Source organism: Dipodomys spectabilis, unplaced genomic scaffold (assembly GCF_019054845.1).
Source record: "Dipodomys spectabilis isolate Male_0828 unplaced genomic scaffold, ASM1905484v1 ptg000140l, whole genome shotgun sequence".
NCBI classification, from domain to species: domain Eukaryota; kingdom Metazoa; phylum Chordata; class Mammalia; order Rodentia; family Heteromyidae; genus Dipodomys; species Dipodomys spectabilis.
The window spans coordinates 38547384-38571202 of NW_024870817.1; the positions used below are offsets into that span (position 1 = coordinate 38547384).

Below are 23819 nucleotides of genomic sequence, written 5' to 3' on the forward strand. Positions count from 1 at the left end.
ATTACATTTACATCCCAAGTGTTTACCCCCTTCCCTCTCACTCTGCTTTTACTATTCAAGACCTGAAACGGATGGGATTTTTCTCTTCTCCCTCTCATCTTTCATCAAACTTTGAAATGATGTCAAATTTTTCTGTTTTGTACCAATCCCCTTGGGCAAACGATCCAAAAAGTTACACTGAGCATGCCCGCAATTTTGCTGTTGCTCTTGAGGAAATGAAAGTCTTTCAAAGTAAAGACAGCAGCTTTGGAGGCAGCGGTGCACTAGCTGCCTGCTTTGGGGACAATTATTGTTCTTTCTGCGCAACCTCTTGGTGACATGCTTTATTTTCCTTGGATGAAACATACCCTTCCTAACACAGTTAGCGCCTGAGCTTTGGTGGGCTTGATCTGACCCATGGAGCCTTCAGCCCCTGTGTGTAGAAGCCAAAGTCTTCTGTTCTTCTGGCTTTGCATGAAGGATAAAGCAGAGCAGACTGGGCTAAGCCAGGCTCAATCATGAAAGACGTTACTGCAAGTGTTAGGAGACTATTTCCACTGAAGTTGCTGAATGGGTATGGAGTAATTTGGGAACTGCTGTTTTTGTTAACACAGGGAGAAATATCCATGCAAGAAGATAGGCCCCAAAGGAAAACTCAGACAAAGTGACAGATTTCTGACGACTGAGGGCATACTGTGGATCCAGCTATGCCTGAAGCTACAAGTGCTGCCTTGCGGTCATGCTGGTCAGGACTCTCCTTTTGATTCCTTTATCTCATTCGAGCTGGGCTTCTAACTACTCTCTTCAAGTAAAAGAAGAGGTAGGAAACTTTGTTTTTCTTCTATTTCCTACTCCCTGCTCGGCTTACCATTACTCAAGTACTTGTTATAATGTCTTGCTCCGCTGTGCTAAGATGTACAAACCCTGCCCCAAACTTCAGACTTGATGCAAATAAGATCCAGTCACTCACATTTTTCTGATTTGGGGAGGGGAAGGGAAATAACAAAATGCGGAAATAAGGATACAGGTTGACCCATCATAACAACGAGATGCATAAGACACTATCTTGAAAACGAACTTTGTAACTTTGGGGGGGGGAGGGAGAGGAGTTGGGGAGGTGAGGAGGGAAGGGATGGCAGGGAAAAAACAAAGGAGGAGGTAACCATGCTTGATAGGAAATGTATTCATTACCTTATTCATGTAACTATAACCGCTCGGTATTTTTACAATAAAAAACATACTAAAAATTAAAAAAAAAAGATCCAGTTACTCAGTTCCTCTCTAACTAGACTGGGCCCCTCTAGACTCCCGATCTGCATCTTGATTCTGTGGTCAGTACTTCATCCCTGCCTTTCACCCAGCAGCCAGTGTGTCTGATTCTGTGGCATGAGTAGCCCGAAGCAGAGTGATATTGGAGAAAGAGTGAAGCACTGTGGCATACCATGACAGAACTATCTCTGCTTTCATGGAGCCTCTGGCTTTTCTGACCACCTCTGCCAGTTAAAATCCTACCATAAAACATATGGTCGGTCCTGTGCAAGGTCTATAAGGGTCAAGACCTTGGTAATGTTGCTCCCCATTGTGTACTCAGAAGCGGGCAGCAGTAGGTTCTTAGGAAACAGTTTTTGGGTAAGTATATGAAAAAGATATAAATATGCATATATTTACTTGTGCGTAAATTTATGTGTGTGCGTTCCTATATTTTAAAAAATTTAAAAGAATCCATCAGGCTGCTCCTAGTCAAGAACCACTTTACTAGATAACTACTATGCTGTCATAGGCTAGTGGTTATGATGGCTAGATGGTTTGATGGAGAGGTTTTGATGAAAATAAACTAGATCCTGATGGAGAAGTAGAAACTGGATAAGGAGAAAAAATGACGGAGCATTTGAGGAATTGGTCCCAGAGATACTGGCTCTGCATATAGGTAACTGGTGTGTCCTCACCCCTGAGGTGACCTGAGCTCCCTTTGAAAAGCACATGGATTTAGAAATAACTGGAAAAGGCTTTGGCACAATGCTCAGATTTTGCCTAATGCTGATGTTGTGCTTGGAGCCCTCCTCTCCTTCCTAGGCCTCAAGAATTCCCCTGTTCCTATCCCATACTCACATCAAGAATATTTCCAAATCTTCTGGGATGCCACATAGTCAGCAGGTAGATCTCTGATCCGACTTCAGAACAAGCAGGATAAGATCTGAGTTCAATCAGTACAAATGTCCATAGTGAGAGTTTGTCCAGAATATTGGCTGACAGACTCTAGTCCTCCTGATCTTTGGGAGTGGGTGAAAAGTTTGGTGGACAAAGTTCTCTCCATTATTCATGAGCTACAGGGGAAGTGATATGACAGAGAATGTCTTGACTTGCCAGGCCTAAGCAGAGCAGTGTAATCTGCACACTAAGCTCATGAGTTCTTCTTTACATGGAGACTAACCAAACCAATGCCCTTTTTCATTTCATAGTTAAGTTTCTAAAAAGAAGTTATTGTCTTTTAAAATTTGAATATGAGAAGCCCTTGGAATTGTGTTAAATAAATAAAAGTTTTACTGCAATTTGCAGATCTGAATCAGTTTGACAAGAAGTCATGAAATTAATCAACCAGAGACCTAGTTTTATTACATAAATGGTGAAGAGCAGAAAAAAATGTTAACAGAAGCTTTGCAAAGCTTCCAGATCTGTTCTCACACTTCATTCAGGTTTAAAAGAGGACGTGGTAAATAAGGATTCAATATCATACAACCTTTTATTCCCTGCCCACTGACTTAGAAACAACTTCTGAGCACTTAGATGTACTCTGCTGCATTAATTGTTTCATGTATTACTTCCCCCAAATTCCTCCCCTCAAAAAAGTGAAAGAAAAAAAATAAAAAAGGGGTATGTGGGGGCAAGAGTGAGACCAGAGCTCCATGACTTTTGAACATCTTGTAAGAGAGAACCATCATGCCTACAGGAATACTTGAGGATGGAGACATATTATTTGCATCTGATTGATGTGAATCCTTCTCTTTATTTAAATAAAATCAAGTTTTGTCAGTGAGATTTGAAGATTCCTAATTTTAGGAATGAAACACTAGAACCCACAGCTGTCATATTTAATATGCTGAGATTTTGTTGCTTTGATGTCTGATCTAACCCTCCATTCTATTGGACCAGTGTCTTAAATATCTTAATCTCTCTAAGCTTCAGTTTCCTTGTCTGTAAAGTCTTCAAGGGCTTATGAAGGGGAAATAAGAAAAGATTTGTATACTTCTTAGTCCCAAGCCTTGCACAGAGTATTAGTCATATTTACTATAATTACTAACACACACAAGGCCTTCTGTTCAACAAATTGTGGACACGTGAACTGCTGTGATGGACTAGAGATCACAAATCTTGACATCTTCTAGTCTCTGCTCTTGGTGAATTGTACAACTATTGTCACTTGCGTAAGTCTGGGAGTGGGGAAAGGTGGAACTTGGCATGACAGATGGTCATATGATAGGGGCTTGGAATGAATGTGGCTCACCAAAAGTTCACAGGTTCCAGATATGTGAGTCACCTGAATGTCAAGGCCACTTGATCTGAGGCTACACAGGTCTGTGGGGATCATAGTGGGGAAAGTAGTAGCTAGTCTACTCAAGAGTGCCAGGCTTGAGAACAGCAACAGCTTGGAGGATGTTACAGGATGATGAATCTTCCAGAATGGAAAGATATTTGGGGCATTGGGAAAGAAGATACATGATTTAAGCTTTCAAATTTGGGGACTGTTCTAGGGTAAAATTAAAAACCATTGGGTAGAAGTTGTGAAGAGGTATTGACATCTCTATTTCAGGTTGGGGTGGTGGTGGCAGAACATTCTAGGAATGAGCAGTGGGATAAGGCTGCCTTTCCATGCAGTCTCTAGATAATTCAAACTGCCTGGTTGGTTTCCAGGAATGCCAAACAGGGGTCCTGACCAGGATGGTGCAGAACCAACTGTTGTTCCCTTGTGACTAAAAGTAATGGCTACAAAAGAATTTCTTAAGGAAAGGTTTCTAAGGAAGCTCAGGCATTAGGGCACTCAAGGCTGGGAGAAGAAGATGGGCAGTGGAGGAGAGTTGTGTGAATGGTGCCAAGAACTGTCTTTGCTGTGGCTGGGGTATAGGAGTGAGCAGGGATGTATAGAAGGAGAAGAGAGAACTGTAAAAGCTTTGAATATTATCTTGAGGAGATAGGACCTTATTCTGAGGGCAATGGGAAGCTGTCCAAGTGTTAAGCAAGAGAATGACATGACCTATTGGTGGTGTTGAAAGGTTACTCTCACGACCTCAAGGAAAAGGAGAATCAACATTTCCTGAGAACCCATGGTGATGTGAAGGCTTCAGGTAGGTGCTAGAATCACACATTCACAGCCACCCTCATCTCAGAGATGGGAGAATTAAGAACTAGAGACACGTGGCTACTCAACCGTTTTTGGTTATTAAGTGACTGAGCACATACTCAAAGCTAACTGGGTCTGATTCTAAGGTCTGTGATCTGTTTCATGTCAATGAAAACAAAACATATACTTTTGGAAAACATGCTCAGCTCTTAAATCTCAATGGAATTTTATACAGCTATTATAAAGAATAATATTATGTTGTTTACAGAGAAATGGACAGACCTAGAACAAATTTTGTTACATAAGTCGAGCTAAGAGAGATAAATGGTGCATGTTTTCTCTTATATATATGGAATCTAGATCAAAATTACACCAGGACATGATAAATTATCCAGGTCTCTCTGCCATCGTACACAGTGAGACCAAAGGAGGACGCTCTTAGGGGAGGATCACAAAGACGAAATGCCTGTGTGCCTCTGATCATATAAAACAACATTTATCAGAATGAACTCCCACAATTGGAAACAAGAGATTTTGTTCTTTGTTGTTTTTCTTTTCTTTTTATTGTGTTTGCATAGTTGTCCTTGGGAGCGTAAGAGGGGCACAGAGATGATGGGAACAGGTGCAGCAGTGGTATTCACTAGACACTATGTTGAAAATGAGCTATACAACTGTGGGTGGGTATGAGAGGGAAAACTGGGAAAGAACAAAAGAAAGGGTGACGTTGTCTAAAAAGAAATGTATTCATGATTTGACTAATGTAACTATAACCCTCCTATAGATCACCTTTATAATAACAACAAAAAATAAGAATTAAACAAAATCTTAACTCTTCAGAGGAGTAAATATTTCTTACTCATTGTCCAGATGACCCTGGAGGGTTCCTAGTCATTAGCTGTTTCCCTCAGATGACCCATAATTTTAAGACCCTCTCCTCCTGCTTGACAGCCATTAGGCTAGGACAACATTCCATGCTTTCCTGGAATTTGGGGTTGGGGTTCTGTAGTAAGTGTTTGTCTTTCTGTGTAGTTGGTCATTTGGATGCTAAAGGGTCATTACATCCCACTGTGTGGGTGGGGAGCAGAGAAAGTAACTGCAGGAGAAAGGAGAGGCAGAAGGGGAGGAAGAGGGAGAAGAAGAGGGAGTAGGAAAGGATGAGAGGGAGGGGGAGGGGAAGTGAGGGAATAAGGCAGAGAGAGGGAGGGAAAGAGAGGGAATGTGTGTGAGAGAAAGCACTGCAACTAATGAATGAGCTGAGGAAAGACAGAGAGACTGTCCTATGCCGGGCTTTCCAGTTCTTACAGTTTATCTGAATTCCGAAACCCATATGTGTATATATATATAATATATATGTAATATATATATTATATATATATATCCATCCTCATATACATGTCATTTTAGTTTAAATAGCTAGAGTTAGTTTCTGTTGTTTTGGAAGAAGAAAGAAAGAAATGGATTCGTCAGAGTTCACAAGAGGCTTGAAAATAGTGGGGAGCAAAAGTTAAGGTAGAGTCCTGTTATACTTTCTCATAAACAACACATAGACTTAGCAAACGCATAAAATGCTTAGTAAGCCTGAATGAGAAGGAAACAAGTGTGTGTGTGTGGATATACAAGCAAGGCTCTCACGGTGACTTCACTAGGGAGCAAAGCCCAGCAAACCTTAGGGAGTGAATGGACCTACCTCAAGCTTCAGATGCTTGAACACATACCTGGTTTACAATTAAAGTCAGAAGCTTAACTAAAAAATATTTCAAAGTTCAATCTATTTATTTTTTATCATCAGAGAAGTAGATGGAGGTATTCTTGTAAAACTCTAATATCTGTGACATTAAACAGGAAAAACTTGTCTTTATCCCTGAATGTTTAAGAGTGAAATTCCAGATGGAAATGGGATAATCCTTGAAGAAGCCAGTTCAGGATGAAACATGTTTCAGTGGTGGGTGACAGGTAGCCTAAGAAAACAGCATTGTTCTGCCTTTTTGGGACGCTGGCTCAATGCCTGGTTCAGAATTTTGTTTTTAACTTGACATATGACAAGCACAGTGTTCATTAAGCAGGATCTGCTATTATATAAGACATTTTTTTAGAGATAGATGCAGGGAGTCCACCTGCTCCCACACATGCACAATCTGCCTGTTATCCATGACCCTCACTGAAGGGGTACCTTTGTTACCACAGATGACCCTACACTAAAACCTCATCAACACCTGAACACCATAGTTCCCATTAGGATTCATTCTTGGTGTTGTGTAGTTTATGGGTTTGAACGTGTATAATGACATGTACACTTTCAGTAGCCTATAAACCTTCCATCCTTTGCTTATCCATCATTCTCTCACCACTACCCACTGGCAACAAGTGGGCTTTTACAATCCCCCAGTTTTAGCTTTTGTAGAACATCATGTCATTGGGAATAGAAGAGCTGAAGCTTCCTCAAGTCTTTCTCAAGGTAAGTATGTTAAAATACCTGGTATCCTTGAGTCCATGAGTCTTCCTGGTTGGTTGATTTCATTCCCACTCCACCTCTGGTCAACTCTTTTACTACTAGGAAGCAGGGCTAAGTCCATAGCCACTTATTCCAAATCCCACCCCACGCTGACCCCCGTCCATTATCCTGCAACCTAGCTTCTTTCAACCTTTTTGAATGCATTATTGAGAAATTAGCCTTCTATGGATCAACATTTGCGTTGTTCAGCTATTCTGAGATAGTAACTTTTCCATTTGTTATAGATTTTTTTCAAGGTGAAGGACTGATTTATCAGGCCTAGTTGGGTGAACCTGTTTATATTAGGGAGAGACTACCTTTTGGGGCACCACAAAGGAGTTAGCAAGTGTGGTTTGATTTAATTTATTCATCTGTTTATTTTTAAAATGTATGTTTTAAATATGAACCTAGTAAAGTGGGTGTCGGTGCTTCCGGCCTGTAATCCTAGTTACTAAGGAGGAAGCTAAGAGCTGAGGATATCATTTCAAAGTCAGCCTGGGCAGGAAAGTCTGTGAGACTCATATCTCCAATTAATTACTAAAAAGCTGGGAATGGCACTGTATTGCCAAGCCCTGAACACAAAAGTTCAGGGACAGTGGCCAGGCCCTGAGTTCAAGCCCCCGGACCAGCACCAAAAATGTACCTAGGAAAAAAAAAAAAGAGAGAGAGAATTTCAATTTTAAAAGAGTCCCTTCTTTTTTTCCTCTCCAGTTCTCATTTTAGAAATCTCTTTTATATCCTCCCCTGACTTTAAAAATCAATGTTATATGTAAATTCTTTTTTGTCTTTAAACTGCAGTTTTATTGCCTATCTTTTTACATGAACCTTGGTGTACTTTCTCTCTCTCTTTTCCTTTCTTCCTTTCTTTCTCAGTAAAGTTGTATCTTTACTTGGAATATATTTCTTGCACTAGAATGTTTGGATCACAATATGCAGGCATTTTCTAACTTTGCTAGATGCTGCTGGTATATCTCTCTAGAACTGCACCCACGAGGACTCCTGCCAGCATTATGCAATTGCCTGTTTTTCCTCATTATCCTCACCAACATTGAACTTGTGGGGATGGGCTTGGGCTAGTGGGTACAGTAGGGGGGAAATTGCAAGTCTAGGATGGCCCCATCTATGGGTCCCACTGTTTCTTGTAAGTTGGCCATTCCTCTTTTTGCTCTCCAGCTCTGCCTCCTTTTGTCTGTAGCTCAGCTCTAGCCTAGACAATACAAGCATTACCTCTCATAGAAGACAATCTGCTCTTGATCTGAAGTGAGTACTACACCAAGGACGAGTGAGAGAATTTGACATTTCTTGAGGGTAAGTTGGGTTGGGCTACAATAATTCTTCCATACTGTAGAGTCCTTCTGGATACCACTTCTCTCTGAAATGCCCAGAAAAGGAGGGAGACATTAGTAAGAAATAGAGACCATGAGAATTCCTGACAAGATCCTGCATTTGACCTTTTCATTTCTTATTCAGAGGTTGACTTCTCACTTGACATCCCCGGGCCCCTTGTTTCTTGTTTTGTTTAGGTATCTGATCCTTGGATACTTTTTAGCCCAGGCTCCCTTCTAGTAGAAAGAAAAAAGAGGGAAAACTACAATAAAATCATACACTAGCAGACCGCTAGTGATTTGGAAGAATAACAAGCTAACACGGATATCTCGATTCAAGATTTGGGATTTTACCAACCACATATTTCCAGAGAAGCACAACTAACAAATAGAACAAATAATACAATGAAATATAATATAATTAACAAAATACAATGAAATGAAATAAGATAAAATAAATATTTAGATATAGATATATAGTTAGTTTTAGTATAAAACTTTTTTTCCACAATGACAGTAAGCTACAAAGTTCCATGATCTGTCCTATATAAGCTAGAGAACCAAGAAAACTGGTAGCATTAATTCTAGTTCAATTTCAAAGGCCCAAGAAATCAGAGAGAGACACCTAAGTTCCAGGAGGGCCTAGGTCTGCAGGAAGAAGATGGATGCTCAGAATTATCCTTCTTAAGGATTACATGTGAATCTGGGTCAAGCTAACAAGGGAGAATAGATGTTTTAAAGGCTAGATGCTCTCAGTGGGCAGGGAGATGGGATGCAAAGGCAGAGTGAAGACAGGAGACTGTGAAGTGACTCAGTCCTATCCCAGAGCTGCTAGAACCATTCCTGTGTTAGAAACTGTGAGAGTGCTCAAGAGGGGAAAGGAGCATCAGTTCCCAAGTTGGGAGGCAGGTAGCATGTTACTGTGTTGGATGTAGGAGTTTTAAGAAGTACAAGAAAAGTTAGCCACGCATTAGTGGCAAATGCCTGTAATCCTAGCTACTCAGGAGGCTGAGATTTGAGGATCAAAGTTCAAAGCCTGGGCAGACAAACCTGAGAGATTCTTATCTCCAATTAACTCCAATTAATTAGCAAAAAGCCAAGGAAGTGTGGCTTAAGTGGAAGAATGCCAGCCTTGAACAAAAGAGCTCAAGTGTGAGTTCAAGTCCCAGTATGTGCATATGTGCACCTGCGTATGAACCCGCACACGCACGCGTGCACACCCATACACACACAGAGGAAAAAAATGAGGGAAAAACTGCTTTGCTGAAGAGGATGGAGGGGGAAGGGAGGAGGAATGTAGTTCAGGGAGTCCTTAGAGTTTGTTGTGAGCCTGCAGTCTCTACAATCTGATTAAGTGGAATTAACTGCCAGGTCTGGGATTTTACAACCTCCTGTTGCTCTCATTTCTGTAAACCCTTGTTTTACCTCTTCAGAGCCTCCTGCAACTCTGAGGAATGTATTAATGAGGCCCCAATTATGGACCATTTCAAGGTCTTAATCAATTTTGGATGGAGGACTGATGGGTTCAGTTCAACACCTCTAAGAAAATGTACATTAAACTAGATTTAAATGAATTGCATCCTTGATTTCCCTCACCACTCTCCTCCCTGGTAACCCTCTCACCCTTTCCAGCTGCCCAGAGCATCCACCTCTCCTTCCCATCCCTGCTTCTCTGCCCCTGCCATAACACAAGCGCACTTCAGTTACCCTTATTTTAAAACTACAGGACTCATGGAGAGCTGCAGACCAGAAGCTCTGGCTGGCTTCCGTCCAAGCCCTCCCCATCCTCATTTGTGGCTTTCATCTAAGTGTTCTGGAGAGACTTTTCCTGGCTATTTCCACCCTGGTCTACTGTAGCAAATACTCTGCTTCCTCCTTGGGGATATTTTTGAAGACAGAGGCTTGAACAAATACTGGGAATAACTCTTTAAACATTTGGGAAAGGACATAGGGACCATGGGTAGGAGACTCAGACATGAATAATGTTGTGTTTATCCCCTCTGTGGCCTAAGGTCCCGCTCAGCGTGGGTCCTCCCACCTATGGAAGCAGTAAACTTCCAGGGTGCAGTTTCTACAGCTGCTCCTCAGGCTGGGAGTCCTCTCTACCACCAGCTGCTGCTGTGGGAATGCCACATGTGGTATTCCTGCAGCCACTTCCTCTCCTGGGAGAGGACGAGGCTCCACCCAGTGTGGTTTCACAAAATGATGCTGGGTTTCTGGGGGTCGGTGGTTGTGAGCTGCTAATATCATCTCAGTTCCTATGGGGCTGGAGGCTCTGCTTAGCTGACCAAGCATTCATCATCAGGGGGACACTTAAAGGGACCATCTCATGGTTTTCTATACCTGAACATTTTGTTCACCGGGGAAGGAAGACGCAGTTTTGTGTTGTGTTTTAAATGAAGCTGAGATGGATGGAAAATTGGCCTTCAGAAATTGGAGTTTCAACCCTGCCTCTTAGATGAAGCCTCTCTTTGTCCATTATAACTGGTAGGGACCTCTCCAGTTATGCAAAGGTTGTAACCGAAAAGATACTTTGGGGCTATTTATTTGCTTCTGAACTCAGTGGGGGAAGTGTAGCTAAGTCCAGGGGAATCTGTAGTGTGGTGGATCTGGTGTTTTTGTTAGGATTTTGTGTTCTCAAGGCTGGTATTCTACCACAACTCCATTCCCAGCTTTTTGATTGATGGGAGATAAGAGTCTCACAGACTTTTCTGCTTTGGGCTGGCTCCAAACCACAATCCTCAGATCTCAGCCTCCTGAGTAGCTAGTAGAACAGGGATGAGCTATCAGTGCCTCACTAGTGCTAGTTCTTGAAAGTTCAATTTTCTTGAAATTTTAGGCAGTTGCTAAACAAAGCTGTGATTAAAAATTGAAATATCAACTCATGTCTTAAAATTGTATTAGGCACAAATGTAGAGAATTCCAAAACTTGGCTATTGCCTCGTGATTTTGCTATATTTTACTCTTTACACTGGTTAGCTTTAACATCTACAGCATCTGTAGGAAGGACACACTATGCTATGTTCTTCTCTTCCAAACTCCCTGACATCATGAAGTTCACTGACTTTATGTTGGGAGTATGACCTTGGCTCTAGTGGAAGCATTTACACCACAGAGATGAACAAAGGCTACAAATCAGGGCTTGATCTACTTGTTGGTTGTCTAGAGTCTAGACTTAGAAGTAATGGATAAGATGCTGACAAATTAAAAGTGTATGTCTAGAACTGGACATAGTGGTGACCACCTTAATCCTAGCACTCAGGAGGATTAGACAAGAGGATCTTGAGTCTGAAGCTAGATTAGGCTACATAGTGAGGCTCTATCTCAAAAAATAAAGTGTATGTGTAATGAAAGTAGAAGTGGGACTATTAGAGAAAAGGAAGTTAAGGGAGGGCGGAGAAGAAGAGAACAGAGAGTAGTGAGGGGGTTATTATCAACGTACATTATACCCATGCATGAAAATATATCCATGAAGTTCATTGTTCTTTATAATTAAGATACACTAATGAACAATTGTGTCTGAAATTGTTGTTACATTGTGAATAATATCCCCAAGTGGAAAATATTCTTTGCTATTGAATGTTACTGAATAGTGGATAAGTACCCACATATGCCTTGGGGAAATCCACTTGCATCTCACATAAAGAAAATTCCCAACCACATTCATCTCAAAAGTGTACTTGGTGAGCTGGATGTTAGACAATGACCAGTACATAATTTAGTGAAATCATAATTTTGATGTAACAAGGACTTTTAAATATCTTTTGCTGGCTATTTCTCCATAATGGCTTTATTTCCTTTCACTAGCATCTTTCAAGAGGTGGAAACTATATTTTAGCAGCTCCAATGTTATACTTTATACTGACCAAAGGGTCAGGAAAAAGAAATTCTCTCCTCTTAGTTGTGATTTGAAGGTGCTATGGAAGAACTCTGATTAGTTTTATTTGTGTCATGTGACCAGGAATATACTATTGTGTGGCTGGTCTAATAGAAGTATGGGCTTTGTTTGTTCCTGTTGTACTAGGTGTGGGGCTATGTTGAACACAATAGCCACGAAAGAAAGGAGCTAGTGTTGCCAAAAAGAGGGGAGGTCTGGATAGATGAAGTAGTAGGCATGTTTCTTTTACCATGTATGTTTAGGCAAGTTACTTTATTTTTCTGAGTTTCAGTAAAATGGAGATAACTCAATTCATTTAATAGGGTTCTTATGAGGATTAAATAAAATAATGTGCACAAAACATTGTACATATGGAAAATAATTAAATTATAATTGTTATTGCCCCTAGAATGTGGGCTCTGAGAAGGCAATATTTTATACCACTTTTCGCATTTTATGAAACAGTTTTCTTACATAACAGGCACATTAATAAATATAGTTAGAAATAATATAATAAATATGTATAGCAATCGTATCCCTACTCAGGCTGTAATATAAATGAATTCTGTTCATTCCCTACTTACTATTTAACAGATAATGGAAACCACAGTCTTGGTGTCACATGTCCCAAGAATTTCTAATGGATTATGTATTTCTTTGAACAACAAGTAACTATGCATGGCTGGGAAGCTCTGATTTTATCCTCCTGTCTATAGACCAAACAACAAGAATTCTCTGTGGTCTTTGATCTAGGATATATTTGCAAGTGGCCACTGGGCTGGAACGTGCATCATTAGTTTATTATTAGGAGCTTTATTGTTTTTATCGCCTGTGTTCTGCTTGAGGGAAACACAACCATTAATAGCTAGTCATTGTTTTATATTTATACTCAGTAAGGGAACTGGAGAAAGCCACAGACTGAGACTCTAGTTCTGGGGTCGAGAGCAAGCGGTTATATTTAGGTGGTTCTAGCCAAGGTCCTTCACTTCCAGGGAGTACTGAGACTCCACATCCAGGGGACCAGAAAGTATTAGTATAGTTAGTTTTACCTAGGTTCCTTAAGTTCGGGTAAGGCATTCAGGACCCTGAGCCCTGGGGCTTACTTTGCTGTTTTTGCTTTTTTCTTTGGAAGTATAAGTGAGTTATTGGGCAAATTCATGCTGTTTTCCCTAGCATGTGAGCCCTCAGAAGGCTGGAGTCTTGACAATATTTTGTACCACTTTTAGCAATTTTAGACAACTATAAAAAGTATTTATAGCATTAGCATCTCCAGATAGGCTCTAATAGAAGTCAACTGCACTTATTTTCTACTTACTATTTAATAGATGATCAAAACCACATTCTTGGTCTCACATGTCACTCAAAACTTCTTATGGATTATGTGTTTCATGGAATAACAAAAAAAGCATGCATGACTAGAAAACCCTGATTTTATCTTCCTGCCTGAAGACCCAACAACAACAAAAAGAATTCTCTCTGGTCTTTGATCTATTTCTTGTGTTTCTGGGCAATGGAGTTCAGTTGCTTGGTGTTTTTCTGTTTCTTCCCATCTTTTCCACTACACTGAATGCAACATCCTGGAGGGCTCATTAAGGCACTCACTGTCAGTGGCTCCATCTCGACCCACTGGTCAGATCTCTCTACCAAGTCTAGCCAGTTGGGCATCTGCTGCAGACAAGGAAGACTGGAAGCCTGACACTGGCAGCAGGCCTTCTCAGAGGAGAATCTTGTACTCCTGCTCTGTGATTTCCTGTTCTTATTATGTCTTATATGCCAGCATGGATTCAAATCACCTCTGCTAATGTTCAAAAACGCCCATGTGAACAACTGTTAGTCTTTTTTTTGGGGGGGAGGGGTCCAGTCGTAAGGCCTGAACTCTGGGTCTGAGCGCTGTCCCTCAGCTCTTCAGTTCAAGGCTAGTGCTCTACCACTTGAGCCACAGCGCCACTTCCGGCTTTTTTCTTTTTGCTTATGTGGTGCTGAGGAATCGAACCCAGGGCCTCAGGCATGCAAGGCAAGCGCTCTACCACTGAGCCACCTTCCCAGCCCCAACTGTTAGTCTTTAAAAAAAAAACAAAAACAAATAAGCAAACAAAATACAATTTGTGCTGGTCACTGAGTTTTATTGTTCAAGGTTAGTTCTCCAGCACTTGAGCCACAGCTCCACTTTCAGCTAGCTCTCTCTTCCTCTCTCTTTGTTGGTTAATTCAAGATAAGAATCTCATGGCTTTGAAGCACAATCCTCAGATCTCAACCTCCTGAGTAGCTAGGATCACAGGCATGAGCCATTGGTGCATAGCAGCAATCATTATTCTTAAAATACTGTGATACATAAGCAGAACCTCTAAATTAGTTACTGTGATCAATTGAGACACCCATTTCTCTCCGTGTTTAACTTTATACCTAAAATTCTGCTGAAGTGATCAAATGTTCTCCAAGACATTCTGTCTCATGCTGCTCTGGGCAACATTCTTGCCCAGATTGAAAGAGTAAGCTGGGAATTTGCCTAATAAGATTTTTAGTTCCAGGAGACAGTAGTTAACTTATCTGTGCTTTTATCTGTGGATGGTCAGAGAGGTGACCAATATGTTTTTACTTACAAAAGATGATGATGCATTGTTAGGTCAAAGGTAATAGTATCAAAATATTAATAGTGACCTCAGGAGTCCTAGAAGGTATCACATACTGAGTGGGTATAATGTGGTTCCTATTATACTGGGTTCTTAGTAAGAGATTTCATGTAGTCCTCAGAACAATGTAATGCATTATAATGACATTAGCACCACTTTATTCATGAAGAAAGTGTGTCCCAGAGAGGCATAGTAAATGGTACAAGTTAACATAGATAGTAGCAGAGTCAGGATTTGAAGTTGAACTCTTCCTTGACCCCCTCTACGTAGTTAGGCCTCATAGTTTTTGTCATTATACTACATTGTTTTGCTTATTGGTGGGAGAGAGTAAGGGAGGTTATTATGATGTACCTCAAATCATACCAACCCAGCTCTGGCCTGGCTTCTAGTAGTAGGAACTTCTGACCAGGATGTTAAAGTCATTGCTTTCCACTGGTTCTAAACAGATTTGGACCTCTTTAGTAACCTGGGTCTGAGCAGTGTGTTTATAAAGTTCTTGTTCAGCATCCTGATTACAGGTGAGAGTTGATGCATAAAGGAAAACCATTCCTTGGAAGGTACTGATGCTCCTGTCATTTAATCTGGTCAGTGAAGCGGGACAGGGCTACACAGGGTGATCAATCGAGGACTGCTGAACAGGTCCCTGATCTCATTGACTCTACCTCCTCACTCCTTCACCCAAACCATGTAAAGAGCAGCATGGAAAAGGGAGATTAAACAATATAATGGATTAAATGACACATTTCAAATGCCTTCCTGTCTAAATCTCTCCTAATGTACCTCACCTCTTAGCTAATGCCTGGCACATGTACATCCCTGTGTTTCGGATATATGAAGTTTCCTAAAACTTTGTGTGCATCTTCTTTACTGAGCAAAATTTTTGTTTAGACTCTCAAACATTTAGGTACTGAGCTCTTAATTAGTTTTGAGTTTTCTTCTGTATCTCACCTAATTTTACCTCTTATTTGGTCTCATTAACAATCGTAATAGGAGTTGACTGGGAAATTCAAATACCATGTGTTTATTTTGTGACCTTCTTGGGCACAGCCGAGCTTTGTACTGTGGTGGAAAAGAGAATGGCTGACAGATCCCCACACTTAAACACTTTGCAATATGGTAAAATAAAATGTAATTGTTCCAGAATTGCTCTTGGGGCCAAACAGAAATGTTTCTAAAATGATTTCAAGGCATCATTTTTCAGTTTTGTTATGTTTTGTTTTGTTTTTTAAGATTCAGACCCTACTCTAACTTATAAATTTTCAAAAGATTCAGTCTAGTGAAATTTTGCAGTCTATTTCTTGTTCTAGTTTCTTCATTCTCTAAACTTTTGTAAAGTGTGTATATAGCAATCTATTTGTTTTCTCGTTGTATCTTGTGTATTGTTCTTTTGTACCTCCAATAAAAGTATGAACTGTAGGGACAAGGACAGTAACTACTGCTTTTCTCTCCCTTGGAAGATGCTCAAATGTCAGGCTAATGGTTTGGTACTCCTAAAACTCTAGTGTTCTTGAGTTACAGGCTGTCACTAAAAAAGATCTCTTCTTTTATCTAAGGTCTACATACTTTTGAAAGGTTGCTTGAATTGCTGACAGCAGAAGAAAAAAAGTGTAAAACATGTTAGAATTATAGACAGAGTGAGAACAGTCCCTTTTGGCCACATCCCCTCCAGTATCTGTTGTTATTAGATTTGAAGAAAGAAATTTTAATGTAACTATCAATAATCAATCTAAAGGCAAATGGTCATAATTCTCTAATTTAAAAATGGAGACAGGATGCATGGAATTTTTTTTTCAATAAAAAGCAAGATCCAACTGCTTACTGCCTGCATGAAACTCCTCTCACTGGCAGAGATGCAGACTGAAAGTAAAAAGATAGACAACTATTTTCTAAGCTAATGGAATTGAAAAGCAAGCAGGAATGGTCATACTAATATCTGAAAAAACAGACTTCAAGCCAAAAGTAGTCAGAAAGGATAAGGAAGGTCATTACATATTAATAAAGGAAGCAATTCATCAAGAAGATATAACCACTTGAGCACTGCTGGTCTATGCCTGTATTCCTAACTGCTTTGGTGGCTAAGACTGGGAGGGTAGCAGCTGAAGGCCAGCCTGGGCAAAAAAAAAATTGTGAGACTTCTTCTCAATGGAGACCTGGATTTGGTGATAGAAACTATCCTAGCCACAACAGGAACCTAAAATAGGTTGATCATGGCCAACTTAGGTGACTTTAAGGGTAGTTACTTAAAAAAATAACCAGCACTAAACATGCTAAAGGGATCACTCACTAGGAAGACTGCCTGCCTGACAAAAACTCAAGCCCCTGAGTTCAAAACTCTGTGCTGCTAACAATAAAATAATAAAAGAAGATATAAGCATTGTAAATATAAATTAAGCAAATATTGGTGCATCTAATTTCATAAACACTGTTGGACTTAAAGAGAAAGCAGCTGTCTCTTTAAGTTCTTCACCATTATTATAAATAAGAAAATGATTAGGGGCTGGGAAGGTGGCTCAGTGGTAGAAACACTTGCCTTGCATGCATGGGGCCCTGGGTTTGATTCCTCAGCACCACATAAGCAAAAAGAAACAAGCTGGAAGTGGCGCTGTATCTCAAGTGGTAGAGCGCTAGCCTTGAGCTGAAGAGCTGAGGGACAGCGCCTAGGCCCAAAGTTCAGGCCCCACGACTGGACGCCCCCCCCCCCCCAAAAAAGAAAAGAAAATTATTAGCAAAGAAATCAGTTTTCAGTGGCTCCATAGATGAAGTCTATTTAACCTTCTATATAATATTCTACCCAATCACTACAGGATACACATTTTTCTCAGCAATTTATGAACTTTATCCAAAATAGATCACATCTTAGGCCTTAAAGCATGTCTTAACAATTACAAAAGCAACCACACACAAACACATACACACACACACACAAAACCTCACATAATTTGTTAGCAGGAACTATAGAAATTTTAAAAACATATGAACATTGGATAATACACTTTTGAATAATCAATGGATCATTGAGAAACTCACAAGGAAATTTTTTTAAAAATTTGCTTTAGTGTTGCTGTTACAAGAAAATAGAAACACGTTTGTGGAATATGAATTAAAATCATAGAAGACATGAGCCAAACCTGTTGATGTTGTAATCCCAGCTGCTTGGGAAGTGGAAATAGAAAAATTACAGTTTGAGGTCAACCTAAGCAGAAGCTTCAGATCCCATCTGAAAAACAAATTAAAGCAAAAAGAGCTTAGGATGTGGCTCAGTGTGTTTAGTAAGTGCAAGGCCTCAAGTATTGACTAACATTGCCCCCCACCCCTAAAAAAAAAGAGAGAAAGAGAGAATGAGAAAGGAAGAAAGACAAAAGAGAGAGCAAAAATGAAAGTAGAAGGGGACTATTTGAACAGAGGAAGAAGAGCAGTTGGAGTTGGGAGACGGGCATGCGATGTGATGGAAGCTGAGCATAATTAAAATTCATGGAAGTGGCGCTGTAGCTCAAGTGGTAGAGCGCTCGCCTTGAGCTGAAGAGCTGAGGGACAGCGCCCAGGCCCAGAGTTCAAGCCCCACGACCGACAAAAAAAAAAATAAATAAATAAAATTCATTAAAAATAAGTATGAAGGAGCTGGGTGCTGGTGGCTCACGCCTGTAATCCAAGCTACTCAGTAGGCTGAGATCTGAGGATCACGGTTCAAAGCCAGCCCAGGCAGAAAAGACCACAAGGCTCTTATCTCCAATAAACCACTAGAAAACCAGAAGTGGCGCTGTGGCTCAAGTGGTAGAGCGCTTGCCTTGAGCTGAAGAGCTGAGGAATAGCGCCCAAGCCCAGAGTTCTAGCCCCACAACTGACCAAAAAAAAAAAAGTATGAAGGTGTCATAATGAGCTTATTATCTTTGCACAATTAATATACTATTTACAAAAATATTGCCAGGTGCTGGTGGATCACACCTGTAATCCTAGCTACCTGAGGTCTGAGGATCACAGTGCAAAGCCAGTCTGGGCAGGAGAGTCTGTGAGACCCTTAACTTCAATGAACCACTAAAAAAAAGCCAAAAATGTGCTGGCTCAAGTGGTAGAAAAGTTCAGGGACAGTACCCATCAGTGCACACACACAAAAATGATATGTAAGACCTAAAATACACAACTGTTTTGTGTTTAAGTATTGGTAATTCATAAAACTTTTACTTTCTAAAAAATCCAAAGAAATCTATAGCATATATTTAATACCTTCAAGTCTAGAACAGAAAATTTTGTACAGGAAATTTTGTCAACAAATCTCTATAACTAGTAACTTACTGGTATTTAATAAAATCATATGATCTTGGAACATCTTCTTAGGTTATACAGAACGTGAGAGGATTTGGAAAATCAACGCAGGTGTCTTGAAGTAAGAGGATAATAATTGTGCTTAAATAAATCTTTTATTCTTAGCTTTGTAGCTTGGCCATTAGCTGTACGTAACTTTTATGTAACTTCGAATGAGTGCCTACTATAGCCAATATTCCCATGCAGACCCTCAATCAGGTATTAGATAGACCCAACATTGCTTATTTTCAAAAATCCAATGAAGTTGAGGATATGCAGGATAATGTGGCTAAATACCCCGAAAGCAAATATTTATTCACTTCTTAATATAGGCCAAGAACCATAGTATTATCTTACATTCTTGGTCATAGATGAGCAAATGGAAGCTCAAAGCACTTAGCTAATTGACTTAAATAGCAAAGCTAAGATTTGCGGCCAGATCTAATTCCAGTGAATGACCTTCCCACCTATAGTATTCCCTCCCATGTGGCTGTGACTGAATTTTCCTGCAGACCTCCCTTCAATATATTAGGAGTAAGGCAGTAACCAGAGGAAGAAGAGCCACTCACAACTATCCAGGGGTGAGAGATAGAAGGGCTCTAAGATGCCTATGGATGGACATTCTGGTTCGGTTCCTTCACAAAAATCCTGAGAGGATTAGCACTGGGCAAGCAAAAAGGGCTGTGAGCATTTCAGATGAAAGGTCCTAGGTGCATATAAAGAGTGGCTATTAGAAACCAACATGGAATTTTATGTGAAGGAGAGTGCTTACTAATTATAAGATAGCTACTCATTTCTAGGTTTATTTTCTTGCTTAATCTCTCATTGGCACTATATCACAAGGATAGAGTGCCCAGAGGTTTATGACCAAAATTTAAAAGCTAAGTTTGAAGGTCTTGGATAGATCTACCTGCTTCAAATAATAAAAATAAAAATAGAAATTGTAATAAAGTGTATTTACACTGTCTTTGCTCAAATGATTTCAACATCTCTGCAAAGCTTAGCTGTTAGCATCTCTATTGGCTCCTTGGTCTATGACTTATAAGCATCTGAGTTTTTTTTTTTTTTTTTGTACTAGTAGGAACTGAAGAGGAACTAATTGCATCATTTCTATTTGGTGAGATGAAATGAAAGAGAAGAATATTTTTTCCAATAGGTAGGATGGCCACAACTTTTCCAATTCATTTTGTATTCTTAGGCAATCCCAGATCAGCCCAAAAGTTGTCATTTTAATGTTCCCCTGACACAAGTTAATATTTCCCTTTTTCTGATGTTTATTTTTAAATGACCCAGGCAGTGTCTCAAAAAGAAACATGATTTCCATAGATTTCCTGTCCCAGCCCCCTCATTAAACACTTAAAACTTGGTCACTTCCAGTAAGCATGGGTGTTTGGTGGGAGCGTACAATGATTCACCTGTGTTTATGGTAAAGAAAAGGAGTGTGTGTTGGGGGGGCATACAACCAAGAAATGTACATGACGGGGGCTGGGAAGGTGGCTCAGTGGTAGAGTGCTTGCCTTGCATGCATGAGGCCCTGAGTTCGATTCCTCAGTACCACATAAGCAAAAAGAAAAAAGCCAGAAGTGGCGCTGTGGCTCAAGTGGTAGAGCATTAGCCTTAAGCTGAAGAGCTGAGGGACAGCGCCCAGGCCCAGAGTTCAGGCCCACGACCGGACCCCTCCCCCCCCAAAAAAAGAAATGTACATGACTACCTTTGGCCAAAAAAAGAGAAAAAAACTAAACCACTTAAAACTTATTTGGGGGAATGAGAGAGAAATGGAGTTAAAAAAAATCTTTTCTAGAAATTTGATTGTACTTTTCCTTTGTGGCTTTAAACAGAAACCAAAGAAAGATTAAAAGTCACAACCAAGGCCACAGAGTTGATAGCCACTAAGCAGGACTGGCTATGGACTGGCCAGGTCAGTACATCTATTTCATTCTTTATTCTTGGAACCTAGCTTCAAAAACTATACATACTTGCCATCTTTTTTCTCCCACCTGTCCTTACTTCCTCTCTCTCTGATTATTAAAACCAGTATATTCTTAGCCTCCTCCCCATCTTATCATGCCATTCTAACTAGGGTAATGAAAGCTGCTGAAATGAATTCATCTCTAATTCTACATCACTTGAAAATGATAGCATTGGTTCATATGTGACTTCAGATGCTACTAACAAGAACATACACAAGCAGTACAAGCGGGAGGAGGAGGTCAACTCATTCATATTATTATTAGCTTGACAATGAATCTAAGACCCTAATGGATGCACAACTGGGAATACTGTAGGTATTGTCCTTGTCATTGAGGAATTCAGCACTAGCTAAGGAGAAAGCTACCACACTGATGACTACATATATAACCACTGACAGTAAGGATGAGTCTTGCATTGGAAAAGTTCAGAGTGTGTGTAAGCACATAATAGGGAGACAAAACAGTTTAAGTACCAGGGTGTTAGGAGTTTAGTATCATTTAGCCAAAAACCCTGCATAACTAACTCCTTTGGAGTTTTCAGATTTTGGATTATTTGCATTTACATATCGAATTATGTTATGAAAGGAAACAAAGTCTAAGCATAAAAAGTATTGATATATGTGTGTATGTGTGTGTGTATATATATATATATATACATATATATATATATATATATATCGTATGCATACATCCTGCAGGGACTTTTATACCGTGCTTTTAGTGCTTGAGTTTTCACTGCGACTCATCACATGAGGTCAGTATGCATTGTGGTTTCAGGTTGGCTTCAGATTTCAGACTTTTTGACTGGGAATGTTTAATCTATCCTGAGAGACAGTGGGTAGAAAATGTGGAACTATTCAGGTGGACCTGTTGCAACAATGAGAAGTACAAAATGTCATGTCAAAACCAGCTTTACAATGTCGGTGGGGGGGGGGTATGATTGGGTGGGGGGGAGGGGGGAGGCTGGGAAGGGAGGTGAAGGGTAAACAAAGGAGGAGGCTGCAATGCTTGGTAAGAAATGTATGCATTATCCTGCCCATGTAATTGTAACCCCTCTGTACAGTATGTTCTCAAATAAAATAAAATTAAATTAAAAAAAAAAAGAATTTGAATTCAAGTCCAGTATGGGCACAAAAAGAAAAAAAAAAAATATATATATATATACATACACACACATACATATACATATATATGATTTCCAATATGGCGGGTTAATTATTAGGAACTGCAGAAATAAACAGTGATTAACACATGGGTAGCTTATTTAAATTTGTTTCACTGAATTTCAAAATGATTTCATTTTCCAGGTGTTAATACAATTTGTATTTTCAGAATGATTACAACAAATGAAACCAAAATGAATGGATTCCTCCTCATGGGGTTTTCAGAGAATCGCAACCTGCAGATTTTACAAGCTTACCTGTTCTTGGTGGTGTACCCTTTGGCCTTGACAAGCAACTTCATCATCATCACCAGTCATCCATGTATTACTTCCTGAAGCAACTTTCCCTTCTGGACCTCTCCTTCATCTCCGTCACAGTCCCCCAGTCCATTCACAATTCTCTCACAGGCAATGGCTATATTTCCTATGCTCAGTGCATGCTCCAAGTGTTCTTCTTCACATCTTTGGCCTGGGCTGAGGTGGCCATTCTCACGGTGATGTCTTATGACCGCTATGTAGCCATTTGCTTCCCACTGCATTATGAGCTCATCATGGATGCCAGAAGATGTAAGAGTGCTGTGACAGCTGTATGGGTAAGTGGAGGCATCACAGGAACTTTGTACATAGCTGTCATGTTTTCTATCACATTCTGTAGAGCCAAAGTGATTCACCAATTCTTCTGTGATGTCCCTCAAATAGTGAAGCTCTCCTGCTCCAATGATTACCTTGCAGTCATTGGAGTGGATATTGTCTTGTCTATGGCAGCCTTCCTCTGCTTCGGCTCCATTGCCCTCTCCTACATCCACATATTCTCCACGGTTCTAAGAATACCCTCTGCTGAAGGCCGGTCCAAGGTCTTCTCCACCTGTCTGCCCCACCTCTTCGTTGTCTCATTTTTCCTCTCTACATCCATGTGTGAATATTTCAAACCAACTTCAGACTCTCCAACTGCCTTCGATCTTTTTCTATCTATCTTTTACACAGTAATTCCCCCAACACTCAACCCTGTTATCTACAGCCTGAGGAATGAGGCCATGAAGAGAGCTGTACAGAAGTTAATGTTGGACAGAGAATTCACTGAGAAATAAGTGGTTTTATTCAGGCCTTTGATAGATCTCAATATTATACATCTGGAAAGTTTTATTAGCAGCATTCCTCAGTATGTAGTGTCAATAAAAAGCAACCAAGATGCATTGTGTTCATAAACTCCTTTGTTGAGTGCCAACTCTTCTATACAATTACGCAGATATTTTAAAATACATTTTTAAAAAGCAATATTTTATGGTATATACTATCTCTTCCTAGTGTATGTGTTCATCTCTTATGTTAGAGGAATTTTTCCTTAAGAATTAATAGTATATGTATGAGTCAAGCGAAGAAGGTCAGATAATGTGATGTCAGGAAAATGAACCCTTAGATATGTATCTTAATGTTTTTTTCTTTCATGCATGTGTTTCTAACGCATTTATAAGATTATCTCTTTGTTGCTTTGTATGTCCCTCCCCCACAGTATAACCCCTGCTTTCACTATATTTGATGTCAGTGTAACTTGTGGAGGAGATGGGGAAAAACCAGTTGTTTAAGGATACAGGTGGACCTGTTGCAACAATGAGAAGTACAAGTTGACATGTCCAAAACGAGCTTTACAACGTCGGTGGGGGGGGAAGGGGGGGCAAGGAGAAGGATTGGGATTGGGGGGGAGGGGGGAGGCTGGGAAGGGATGTGAAGGGTAAACAAAGGAGGAGGCTGC

The 23819-nt window shown here is 40.2% G+C and overlaps 1 protein-coding gene across 1 annotated transcript; it reads left to right on the forward strand.

Annotated features, from left to right (window-relative positions):
* Positions 1–251: 251 nt before the first annotated feature.
* LOC122117259 (olfactory receptor 14J1-like) lies at positions 252–23171 on the forward strand. The gene is given in 4 exon segments (XM_042690963.1): positions 252–313; positions 594–799; positions 22240–22376; positions 22379–23171. Coding segments are annotated over 2 exon segments (915 nt in total). The 5' UTR covers positions 252–313; positions 594–799; position 22240; the 3' UTR covers positions 23158–23171.
* The last annotated feature ends 648 nt before the right edge of the window (positions 23172–23819 follow it).